The sequence below is a fragment of the Arachis ipaensis genome, chromosome B06 (assembly GCF_000816755.2).
Source record: "Arachis ipaensis cultivar K30076 chromosome B06, Araip1.1, whole genome shotgun sequence".
Lineage (NCBI taxonomy): Eukaryota > Viridiplantae > Streptophyta > Magnoliopsida > Fabales > Fabaceae > Arachis > Arachis ipaensis.
In genome coordinates, this window is record NC_029790.2 from 7,695,670 (window position 1) to 7,707,689 (window position 12,020).

The 12,020-nt window shown below is 36.5% G+C and overlaps 3 protein-coding genes and 2 long non-coding RNA genes across 9 annotated transcripts in view; 2 read left to right on the forward strand and 3 right to left on the reverse strand.

The window, feature by feature from the left end:
* LOC107645626 (thiamine pyrophosphokinase 1) overlaps positions 1 to 1,253 on the forward strand; it is a 4,790-nt gene extending 3,537 nt beyond the window's left edge. Inside the window, exons 6-8 of one of the 4 annotated variants that reach the window (XR_002348270.1) lie at positions 527 to 566; positions 799 to 838; positions 949 to 1,253. Coding sequence is in view for 2 of the 4 variants with exons in the window: in XM_021103869.1 (XP_020959528.1) it covers positions 527 to 534 (8 nt within the window). In the remaining 2 variants the exon portion in view is untranslated. Of the gene's footprint in view, positions 1 to 526; positions 567 to 798 lie in introns of all 4 variants that reach the window. The other 3 variants (XR_002348271.1, XM_021103869.1, XM_021103870.1) reach the window with 3 other exon arrangements.
* Positions 1,498 to 1,946, forward strand: LOC110263137. The gene is made up of 2 exons (XR_002348272.1): positions 1,498 to 1,725; positions 1,815 to 1,946. It is a non-coding gene; the product is annotated as an uncharacterized LOC110263137 (long non-coding RNA).
* On the reverse strand, positions 1,545 to 10,360 carry LOC107645629. The gene is made up of 3 exons (XR_001621537.2): positions 10,204 to 10,360; positions 5,180 to 5,181; positions 1,545 to 1,710 (listed from the first exon to the last, which is right to left on the reverse strand). It is a non-coding gene; the product is annotated as an uncharacterized LOC107645629 (long non-coding RNA).
* Positions 1,817 to 4,842, reverse strand: LOC107645627 (WD repeat-containing protein 89 homolog). The gene is made up of 8 exons (XM_016349702.2): positions 4,442 to 4,842; positions 4,087 to 4,294; positions 3,896 to 3,991; positions 3,732 to 3,806; positions 3,444 to 3,554; positions 3,028 to 3,119; positions 2,693 to 2,777; positions 1,817 to 2,266 (listed from the first exon to the last, which is right to left on the reverse strand). Exons 1-8 carry the CDS (start codon positions 4,573 to 4,575, stop codon positions 1,892 to 1,894), a joined length of 1,176 nt encoding a protein of 391 aa, XP_016205188.1. The 5' UTR covers positions 4,576 to 4,842; the 3' UTR covers positions 1,817 to 1,891.
* LOC107645628 (uncharacterized protein OsI_027940) lies at positions 5,347 to 8,055 on the reverse strand. Of its 2 annotated transcripts, XM_016349703.2 has the most exons (7): positions 7,902 to 8,054; positions 7,215 to 7,401; positions 6,865 to 7,018; positions 6,743 to 6,780; positions 6,592 to 6,672; positions 6,449 to 6,512; positions 5,347 to 5,784 (listed from the first exon to the last, which is right to left on the reverse strand). In XM_016349703.2, the coding sequence occupies exons 1-7, from the start codon at positions 7,904 to 7,906 to the stop codon at positions 5,690 to 5,692; spliced, it is 624 nt and encodes a 207-aa protein (XP_016205189.1). In that variant the 5' UTR covers positions 7,907 to 8,054; the 3' UTR covers positions 5,347 to 5,689. The 2 variants fall into 2 exon arrangements, with proteins under 2 accessions (XP_016205189.1, XP_020959531.1); XM_021103872.1 differs by lacking the exon at positions 6,592 to 6,672 and having other exon boundaries at positions 7,902 to 8,055.

A 12,020-nucleotide genomic window follows, 5' to 3' on the forward strand; every position in this document is an offset into this window, starting at 1 on the left:
ATAATATATCTTTCGAGTTTTTAGCTTTATTTAATTCAGTTAAAAATTGATCCAAATAAACTCTTGAAGATTTACATTTTAGACAAATTAGTCTTTAAAAAAATATCAACTTTATTAGTATTTTTTCATTAAAACTAATCTGTATGAAAACTAATCTGTATGAAGTATAAATTTTCGAGTTTATTTGTCACTCTATTCTAATTAGTATTAGAAAAATGCTATTTATACTTTAAAATATAGTCTTTGGTCAACTTTTAAAGGCCTGATTGCTACATTAAAAGCAATACAATTAATTTCCTTCGAGTTCCCGACGAGGTCTGTACACTCTGTTGAGACTTTTTTCTTGAATATCTTTTTGAAAATAAAAAATGGAGAATAGATTTGGAAAATGCTGAACCACGGCCACAAGGATGAGTTTGCTGTTTATTTGTGGAAATCATTGGTTTTAAATTGCGTTTGAAAATTGTTTTATGAGTGTTGTGTTGTAGCTAACCACTAATTGGTGCTTTAATGCCTATTATTTTAGGTTATTGACAAAGTTCAGGGAAAAACCAAGAGCTGTGCAGGTAAGCATTATTTTGACATCAAGTTGGTTGTTGATCTTGATATTTTTCAAATGACTAGGTGACGGATAAGGGAAATAATAAGATTGCTATGTTTAACATGGTCAAAGTTATATATTTTTTTAAATTTGCAATCGTAATGAGTTATTTTAACCACATATTACAGTATGCTGTTTGTGTGACAACCCAGTTACCATAATCTAGAAGTTTTTTTTAATCAAAAACACCTTTTCAGATCGCAAGCCACCTAGCATGGGTCGTGGAAGGGGTACCTGGTTGGAGATATCAACTTTTCATTATTTTCTTTTCTTTCCAAATTGGTTCCTGAAAGTTGGATCTTGTTATGAATATCATCCAATGTCTTTGTCTTTGCTTTGTTTGGTAGGCACAGGGCGAGGTAGAGGTTGATTTGAACAAGTTAAATGAGAGATTTCAGATGGGCCAGTTTGGTACTTATTTAGAAGCGCTTCTGCCTCTTTTTATTCCTATCAGCTGCAAATTCACTGTCCTTTTCCCTATACATCCTTGGATTTTAGTATTGGATGTCTTTCTTTGTTGCTATCATATTAATTAAGGAAGCTTCTAGGCCTTCCTTATTATTACTATTGAAAAACTAGCTTTTCTTTATTTTCCCCTCAATGGAAAAGTCATTGAAGAGCAATGTGTTAAAATTTTAGATGTGTTCCATCACTTGTACACGATTGTTTTTGGGTGATCTGAACTAGTTAGTACTCATGTTGAAGTAGTTTTGAAGATCTTGAACTTGATCTTTCGAGCTTTCAAAGCTGAAGTACTAACTTAGCAATGTTAGTGACACTATGATCGAGCTTGGTTAATGTTTTCAAATTTATTATCTATTTTTGTTGCCTATATACCTCCTTTTCTTTTTAAGTTCGAGTATGGACGATGAAAACATTAAGTAAACGTGTTAAGATTTTTTTTGGCTCACGTGACAGTTGCACAATCATCAGATCAATCTCGTAAAGTGAAGCAAGTTATTGCACAAAAATCAAGCAAATGTATAACTAAGAAAAAGAATTTGGGGGGCTTATGTAGAATGCCCCACTGCATAGATTACATTCATTGCAGACGGTACATAATTTGACAACAAATGTGGAACCCATTTTGGTTGCCGCTAAACACACCTCTCAATTGGACCTCTGTAACTCAAGTTATGCTCCTTTGAAGGGGACAGGGTTGCTGGCATAGTGGCTGGGGGGGGGGGGGGGGGGGAGGGGGAGAGAGAGAGAGAGAGAAAAGGAAGGAAAGTGAAAAGCTTAGTTGGTAATTTGGTATTGAACAATTCAAGTAGCTTTGGGAAGCAGTTGCTAGTAGGGTTGGTGACGATTTTTCTTGCGAGTCTTGTCGGATTTCATAATCAATGAGCTTGAAATCCATGATTGATTTATTTGGGGGGAATCATCAGAGAGCCAGCAGCATAGCCGACCATCTTCGCCGCCAGTCCATCCAAAAACACCTTGGTTAGAAGAACTAGGAGCAAATCCACTGTGATTTCTTGACATTGGTAACACACTCCTAACAACATCAGTATGGCCACCTTCAAGAATCGCTTCTGCAGCTCCAACTGCTGCCACTCCCCTGTAATTTACAGGAAAATAACCCAAAGTCCCAGCATTGGTGCCACCAATCAGCCATAATTTGTCAGCTTCTCTTGAGTAGTGACAATCAACAAAATAGTCTATCTGCCAATACACAAGGAAGCGGGGGGAAAGAAAAAGTTATATAACCATCATTGGGAATAGTTCCTCTCAATGACTTGGTCATGTATGATCTCTCACCATTAGTCAAAGATTGTAATTTGTAAGAACTAGACATAACATTTGGCAGACAAAAATTAATGGTGTGATATTACACATGACCAAAATCAGGTGAAATTTTCACATGAAACGAGAGATTACATGAGATGAAATCATTTGAAAAGTTCCGCACGAGAGGGGATCCATCTTAACATTAGAAGTCTCACTCTTGACCCAGAATCTAGATTAGGAGAGAGGGATGCCCAAGTACTTATACTAGCTATTATATAGACTTACATGTTCAGATCAACTATCAAGTATAATGCTCTTCTAGTTGAGTGAAATATGCACATCCCAACAAAGAGAACTCACCTGATCCAAATTCCAACTTTCAGAAGCTAGAGTTCGAGCATCCGAGAAGATAACTTCATTTCTACCATCTTTCCAGTCCCATATACTACAAAGCAGAAGAGTTAATTATTGGAATCAAACATTGTAGAAGCAAAAGAGTTAGTTAGCATCCAATTGCAAGTCCACATATCCCAGATTAGGTGCATCGGTACCACTTCTTCTCTGTATGAATTTACCTTTCTTTAGTAATCATAACCAAAGTGCATTCAAGACAAAGTACACCACCATTATATGCATTATTGAAAGGAAGATAGAAATAGTCTAACTATCAAATAAAAAACCATTATAATTTGTACCCTAAGGTTTCAATATGCGTCAAACACCAAAGCTTTGGACTGCTCCCTCCAAATATCCCGACCTTTGCGATTGAAGTCCCCATATTAATCACCTACATTTTTGTTAGCAAAAAACTATTTTTGTATTAGTTGAGAAACTTGCAACAGTCAATAGAGAGGACTCAAAGGAAACTATATAAGTTAAACCAGAAAAGGAAAAAGGAACATTAAACAACTTTATGTATCATTGCAAGGCGTAGATAAGTAGTAGAACTTTAACAGGAGAGAGGTAATGAGAGGATAAGAAATCTTCGAAAACAGACCAAAACAAACATGGTAACAAATGTTGTGTAGCAAAGATGACCAATAACATAGCACAAAAGAGGCCAAGATGGTTGCAAGAATTATTAGCTCCTGGAAAATGTTCTAAGGCTTACTGATTCTAGATGATCATCATCATTGATATTTCCAGAGGTATCAAATGTGCAGATCAACCCATCTACTGAAGCAGAAATAAGCTTGCTTTGCTCATCAGGGACAAAATGAACCTAGCATCAATCACACACTTTAAATGAATAAGAGATGAATGCATGCTCCATTAGAAATAGTAACTAGCTAAAGCTTCACTTCATGAAATACATGGAACCCCAAGCTTAAGTTTCAATTTAATCGCATATCTAACTTGTCGTCAGATATATAATTCGAGCAATTTACACAGCACAAACCTGGGTAACATCATCCACATGAGATTCTTCAAGGCATGCAATCTGCTTCTTATTTCTCCAGTCCCAGAAGAGTATCTGAAATAAAGTATAGACCTATAGCTTACATACTAGTTCAAATCCTTTCATATAGTACATCCGCCAACTATACATGTTCGAAACCAAACCTGCGATTTACAGCCAGCAGCTATTAAATTTCCCCCAGGCCCTCCATAAGAGAAGCTGAAGACCTCTTGAGACGAGCCGGCATTGATGGAAGAAACCTGCAGTTTATCGTTTAGTTCAATTCAACACTCAAGCAGCAAATTTATCACATTTATGAGCAATGAGTATAACAACAAAAACGAAACAAATGCACCTGCTGAAATGTCCTTGTGTCCCAAGCTCTAATAGTTCCATCAGAAGAACAAGAGCTCAAAACATTGGGATCGGAAGCACCCGAAAACAGAATCTGGTTGATGGTTGCAGAGTGACCGTTGCACTCTCCAAAGTATTGACCCGCCAATGGTGAATACAGCTTCACTGCGTTCGTTGACAATGACACCGCCATTGAACTCCAATCATCCCTTCCATACAAAAATCACGAAAAAGAATCAAACAACCTACCAAATAATTAGGACCCAAGTGGCGCGTAATGCTGTAACTAAGCTTAAATGAATAAAAAATAAAGCTTTACTGTTGAACGAGTTTAAGCAGAGAATAAAAGAACGTACTTTGGGACAATTTGGAAAACGTAGTCGTCGCCGAAGTTGGTTTGAATAGCGTTTTTAATGCCGAAACGTTTAAGGTTGTTGGGTGTTGGTGAAGGTGGTTGTTCCTCAACATCCATTGAAGCGCTAGTTTCCATTCTATGGGGTGCAGTAGCAGAACAGAACAGAACAGCTTCTTCCTTTTCCTTAATATCGTCGAGGGTTTTAGGGATTATAATCCGATGCGGCGGAGTCCACAGTTAAGTCGCTTCCTAATAACCAATACATTTGAGTTGACTTCGATCCCTATAACCTTCCGTTTTTGTGCTGGATGGATTTATGTGCGGATTATTTCTACTTTTACAGAGAAGAAATTGAGAGAGCTTATACATCCTCTTTCTATGGGGTTTGTGTAACAAAAATAATTAACTTTTAAATTTCTTATTTAAAAACTTATTAAAACTCATTAATATGATTAAATAATCGTATAAAACGAAAATTAAACAAACTTGTTTTCTGGGATAATTATTTAGGTGTGTATTACAGTATCATTAAAATAGTCTAACCTTTACTCAATGAAGAAAAAACAGGTTTTGGTAAGTTGCACAACTACGGTTAAACCAACACGCGCTATAACATAGTACTAAAAATGAGCATTCATATTTTGTGTCTCTCAAACCAGTGAATTGAAGTACAGAAAAAACAGTAACAATGATGCACCAAAAACAGAGACAAAAAGGATAATGCTGGGAATGAATATACAACTATTCTTGGGGATTATTAATTAATGTAGCGACTGAAACTTGAGAACGTTTAAAATGAATTGATTTAACTGGTCTTATGAGTGGATTTAGTAATTAAAATCCATTTGAGAATAATTCGCAGTTGGATGTATAGAAGTCACATGTATACACGCAACACATTGAAAGTACAAGGTAAACATAAAGTTGATAAATGGTGTCAAGTAGCAGTGAATAAAATTAGCAAGCCCAAACTCATATCTCTTAAGTCTACAATAAGGTTCATGGCAATTCCGACGTTTACATCTGGTAGTTTTGGACAATGGAACCAATCATCCGGACATAATCTCAAACATGGAAGAAAAAACTAAATAGGAACTTTTGTTGGTGAACAATATCTTGCTAATGTAAAGCTAACACAGGAGAGCAACACCATGCTATCCCACTTGCACAGCTACACCAATTGCTGCTTTCGATATTGAAAATTTCACTCAACAATTTTCTTTATATAAGAGTCTCGAGTGCAGGGCAATTATGTGCTTGAAGCAGCTTCTTGTTTCTCCGACGGTGCCTCACTAGTGCTCTTTCCTGCTGCATCTTGGTCGCCAGGCTTCGACACTTCTTGCTCTGTTACAATTGTCAAACAATTATATTTCGGTTAGCCCATTCAAAGTACCACGGAGTATAACAGAAGTAATTGCTCTTCTTTGTACACCAAACTAACACACTCCAGCATCATTTTATCGGATGTGGGACTCGGTTGATTGTATCCCATATCCCATATAAAAGTGAGTCAAAATGGTGCCAAAGAAGATTAAGCACAAAAATTGTTTCTTTAAGAGTAACTACAAGGGTTTTATGCTTGAGGGATATCTTTGTAATTCCACATATTCATGTATGTTATTAAAGCAAATTGTAAGTTGTAAACACAGATCAACCAAATGCAAGCAGCCAACACTATCTGGCAATCTGAAGGAGAGTAAAAAGGGTCATTTTTTAAACTATGGACTTTGAGAGAATTTGAAGATCTAAGATCTATTCTACACAAAGGTCATTGATAAGAGTTATGAGGATTGCAGAACAATTAATAAGCTACCAATTCATACATCCAATTACATCGAGTGAGTGAGTTAACCAGCTTTAATTGTTAGATTCATCATTGAGAGGCTATCCATGTTAATGTCACCCTTTGAAAAACCACCAATCCCAAACATCCATACACAATCAAACTCCTATAATCAAGCAAGCTTATAAATGTTCAGTGACAAAATTGCAGAGGACAGTTAGTTACCTTCATCATCACTCTCGTCCATATCACCCATTGCATCATCACCCATACCCATACCTCCAAATTTCTGCAGCAAACAAAAGAAAAAAAAATAAGACCAAATAACATAATAAAAGAACAAAGTATCAACTGGTAGCATCACTTACAGAGAAATCCATTCCTCCCATTCCTCCCATTGCACCCATTGCTCCCATTGGATCATCACCCATACCCATGCCGCCAAATTTCTACATCACACAAAATATTAGTATAAATGACAACAAAATTAGAAGATATTGAAATAAAGACAATACATACCGAGAAATCCATCCCTCCCAAGTCTGGCTCACCAGCACCTAATCAACAAAGTAGGAATTCAACATAAAATTATATTGCCTTATATAACATTTGAAAAAATAAAATGGTAGATGTATGCATACCTTCTTCTTCATCCTCATCAACCCATTTGTCCCAATCTACTTTCACATAGTGCGGAGGCTTGCCCTCTGCACGTAGCAACCTTTTCCACCACCCTTCCTCTGCCTTCTGAACTACACAGAATATGCTTCTCACTCCTACATTAATTTTGCTCTCCTGAAAGAATAAATAATGGCAGTGGAAACACATTAAAATGCATCGAAGAGAACCATTTCTTTGCGGGTAAAGCATATCTGAAAATATTATTAGAATGCACAAAAGAAACAATTGAATGAGTACAAAGGGGCAAAAAGGAAAAAGAGATATTATAAAGATATGGATGGTAGCCATAAATTGGGAAAGATGTTCTGACCTCAACATTAACCTTGTCAAAGAGCTCTAATTTGAGTTCATACTGGTTGTCAGCAGAACCAGCACTGGCAGAGAAGGTGAAAGTACCATCTGGGGTAAGATCCACTTTTGCATTTTTGGAATCTGGCAGTTGTACTGTGACATAAACCTTGTCAACTCTCTGAGCCCACTTAACCTCGGGATGACGACTGCAAATAAAAAAAAAACACAACCAAAAACAGGAAGCAACTTCAGAAATGCATACATATCATGATTTAAACATTTTTTTTTATTTTTATCTTAAAAAAATTATCTTTGCACTCGTTTGCGGGGAAAAAAACCAATCGTACTATATTTTCTTTTTCCTTAAATAAAAAAAAAAGGAGGATGTCGAAGACTTGCAGTAAAGAGGGTGCGAAATAGCAGTATTAAATTAAATAAGAAAAAAAAATGAAACTTTAGTAGATATTAACGTGATACTGGTAATTATTTCCCAAATGAATTTCAGGAACTCAATTTGCACCTCGATAATTATAGAATATGCATAAACATAAAACAAAAGGAAGAAACTTTAACAATTATGAAAACCCTCCCCCAAAATACATTTGAAAAAAGCAGCTGATAGTGTAGCTGAGAGAATAGGCGGAGAGAAAACAGCGAATAATCGAAAGTTAAGAGCAGAAATCATCAAAGTAAATGGATAACAGACCTCATATTTGATTGGGGGAAAAGGCGAGAGAGAACTGAGAAGAATATGTAAAACCCTAGTTCGTTCTTCGGTAGCTACTCACTACTCAGTCGTCAATTGACAAACCCCAAAGTGAACCCTTGGGCCTAACCAACTAGAAACACTCTTATATAGGGTTTTAGATTACCACCTCATCTTAAAAGTGTGTTTTGCTTTCTTTTTTATTTATTTATTTATTTATTTCAGAAATATGCTTTTTCCTTGGGGAAAATCTCATCATATTCACATTGTTGAATATAAACGAATTCATATTCTATCTTACTATTTTATTTTTATTTTAATACATATAATATAACTTGTGCCCTATGTCTTTGACAAAATTCCAAATAAAAAATAATCATTCTCCACAATTCAAGTTTGTAAAATATTCTTATAGGAACGCATTTATTTGTAAATACCTAGGATGATTAAATATTCAAGAAAAAAGAAACATGTAATTTTTGGGATGATTAAATACGTGGGTATTTTTTTTTTCTCTTGAAGCAAAGATAGAAATATATATTACTCTAAAGTCTCTCTAAAATAAATGTGGATAAAAACATTTTTTTTTCGATTTTACACAGTATTTTTTAATACGATAAATTAAAGATTAATCTGTAATAAATTTGATTTTTGTTTAAGGATTTATTTTTAATTAATAAATTGTGTATGGGCTCAGAGCGCTGTGCCTATTGCTTTTGGTCTTCAACCAAGTTGAAATATTCCTTTAGGCATGTTTTGGTCCAAGAGAGCCCAATAAGAAACCCAAAGAGTAAAACTTTTAGTATGGCGTGGCCCAAGGGGTCACTTTGGCCGAAGAGTAAAATAGTATAGAATAGATGAACAATAAGAAAACAGGCCCAAAACATAAAAAGAAAAAGAACAAAAGAAATTAAGAATGTAACATGTAAAATAGTTTTGGAAGCTATTCACCTAATATTATCCTATGATGCCTCAACCAGTTTGTATTGGGAAGGGCTAGAGGGCTAGAGACTTGTGATGGACTAACATGAGTGGATCCCTTTTTATTTTGTTACAAAATAATAATAATTATTTTTTAGATTTGTTACATCTTTATATTTTAAAATATTCTCTTTATAAATTTATTTTATAGCATTCATTTAATATGAACTTTAAGGTTTAATTTGTACATTTAAAATTTTTTTAATATTAAAACACAAATCGGAGGATTAGATTTGTGTTTTAAAAATTAAAAAAAATAAAATTTACAAATTTAAGGATTAAATTTGTGTAAGTTCATAAATTAGAAGGTCGATTTTATATTTTTAGAAAATTAAAGTTTACAAATCGAAAAGGTTAGATTTGTGTAAGTTCACAAATCAAAGGGTTGATTTTGTGTTTTAAAAAAAATTTAAAAAGTTAAACTTCACAAATCGATTAAAAAATACTACTATAAATTTAAAGATACTACTACAAAACTAGGAATTTTCCTTCTCAAGGTAGGTCAAAAGAGCAAGCCGAGGAAAGGAAGACTCTATCGAAAGGTGTCTGCTCGTGGAATAGAAAGAGTTCGTTGCATCAACAAAGCAAAGTGTAGTAGTCAAAAACGCTTACTTAAGCTCATCGATGTGTACTTACTCTTCATAGTAAGCTGTGAAAAAGAGGGCGTTTTTGAGCTAAATAAATCCCGCACAGGTTCTTACTTGTAACTTTACACTCAATGGAAAGCAAAAAGGAAGAAAAAATCCGCTCCGCGAGTCAATTCCTTATGTGGAGGGTCTTTTTTCCTTTGAGAGTCATCAGAGAATGGGAGGCGCGTAGCGTACGTCATATGCTTGCCTCTTCAAGAGCAGCAGGGCTAGACAATTGAATTGCCTTGATTTCTCCACAACGAAATGTGATATATAAGCTAGAATCAAGTACCAACAAAGAAAAGGCTGCACGAGGTGCAAGAAGAAGGGCAAGTCCTTCCTTAGCTTAAAAAGAAAGTTCTTAGATCAGACTCTTCCTCAAATAAGATATTAGCTGTGCCCGACTCATAAGGAGGCTAAGTCGCAGCAAGTGAATAAGTTATTACACTTCCTAATGATCATGACTCAAGCTTAGGCACCCGCTCGATCCGGTTTAAGAATCAAACCTCGTAAATGGTTCTGCTGGACGGGATTTAACCTCCCTAAATGGAACAAGATTCCCAGTTCCGAGTTGGATACGGAGCTTTGCCTTAATGAAAGGTTTGCCGAATAAGCATGAATTTAATGAAAAACCTGTCTTTGTTAGCAGCAAAGGCGGAGACCTAAGAGATTTTCATTCAATTACCTTCGACCTAGTTAAAGGAAATTAGTGCTTGTCCCCTGCGTATGGACATATTCTATTATCCTTAGTACCAAGATGGAACTAGTGATTCCCTTGCTTGATAGTCAAGGATATGATAGTCTTTTGGAGTGATGCTTGCTAGTTACCGCACCGTGGGTCCTTTCAACCAGACAAAGTATAGTTAGCCAGCTCTTAACTTCCTGTCTGGTACCTGCACAAAGCTCAGCACTATATGAAGCAGCTGGCTGATAAGCATAGAAGTTAGAGGCAGTCTGCAATTGGAGTCTCGTTTACCGTGACCAAATGGGGAGGTATCACCATGCAATTGTACATGAACATGCTGAGGTTATTCTCTGTGCTGGTCCGCTCCTAGGTTGAGTTGTACGCCTACATAACTTACCTCCCAGATCAAGGAAGGAAAGTCTCAGATCTATGTAGTTCTCGACCCCTTTTTTTTACACGGTTCCTGTACTCTTGTTGACTGAAGTAAAGTAATCCGGTGGACGGGATCCTTTTCTTTTCCCACACTTTAGAATAGTAGAAAGGAGTGTAAGATTGGTATTGGATGTATCGTTAGGCTGTGCCGAGCTCCATTTTTTTAGTGCAGGATTATAGGGAGGTTATATTAGCCTCCCAAGGTATTTACTGCCTGAATAAGTAATAGGTAGGTATGACTCTCAACACTTAACTGGGATAAATTAGTATACATTTTCGCTAGTAACTGTACATTATCTCCAGGAACAAGAAACAAAATAACATCATAGCCATCTTTGCCAGGTGGCAATATCACATTATTTTATTCAAATAGCGGGGTGACTACCCTTTGTAATTGTTATCAGAGACTGACGCATCCACCCATTCCTGCAAGGTTTATGGGGTTAATGAGCGCAGCCTGGCGACGCGCCAGGTGGCAATAATGCAATAATCAAAATAAACGCGGGTAATGCAAGAACGGAAGTTAGCTCTATATTAGCTCTATTAAGTAGTTCAATGCTTGATCTGCCATTGTTAGAAAACATTATCTCTATCTTTCAGCAACTGAACGAGAATGAGTTGTTCGTTGAACTATGTTCAACAAATCTCTTTATGTTACAGAAATGAGTATCAAAACGAACAACGAAAAGTTCAACTCATTCGACCGTAAAGAGGAATGCCCGGTTTAAGTTAGCTTTTAGAGTCATCCCGGGATCTTTGGCTTGTTCCAAACTTGAACTCAACCAACATCACTCAATAAACTGGTGAAAGTCCGCGGGCTAGGATCAAGGGTTGCTGCAGCTTTCACAGTCCCACTCCTCTCGTTTCATTTCATTCCTCTTGTTCAGATTCTTTCTTCCTTCCTTCGCAGGGAGTTTCCCGCCCCTCTTTCTAATTTATATTTTCGCTTTGACTCAGCTTCCGGAACTCCTCAACAAGAGCCTAAGCCCCGGCTTGGTCCTTTGCCTGGCACTTGAAATGAAATTCTTTTCTTTGTTTGAGTTAGGAGTTTGACTTTATCGGGAGTGGATTCGATCAGAGTCATAGCGGAGCAGCTACTCTCTCCGTACCTACGCCCTCCCTCTAAGTCTTCCGTCTGTCGTTCGAAGCCTTCTAATCGGCTAAATGTGTGTGTGCCTTTGAATCGAGTGAAATCTTTCTTCCCTTTTGAAATCCATTATTGATTTCAACTTGCTGAGTCTCGGGTCTGGTATAGACTCCTGTCTTCATTGCTTGTTCCCTTCTGAGAAAGCGTCAATGACTTCTCGTCCCTAGCGGCCATGGTCTAAAGGGAGGCTCACTTCTTCTCTCATGCTTCTGATGGGTCTAGAAAAGACGCATCCACCTCTTATA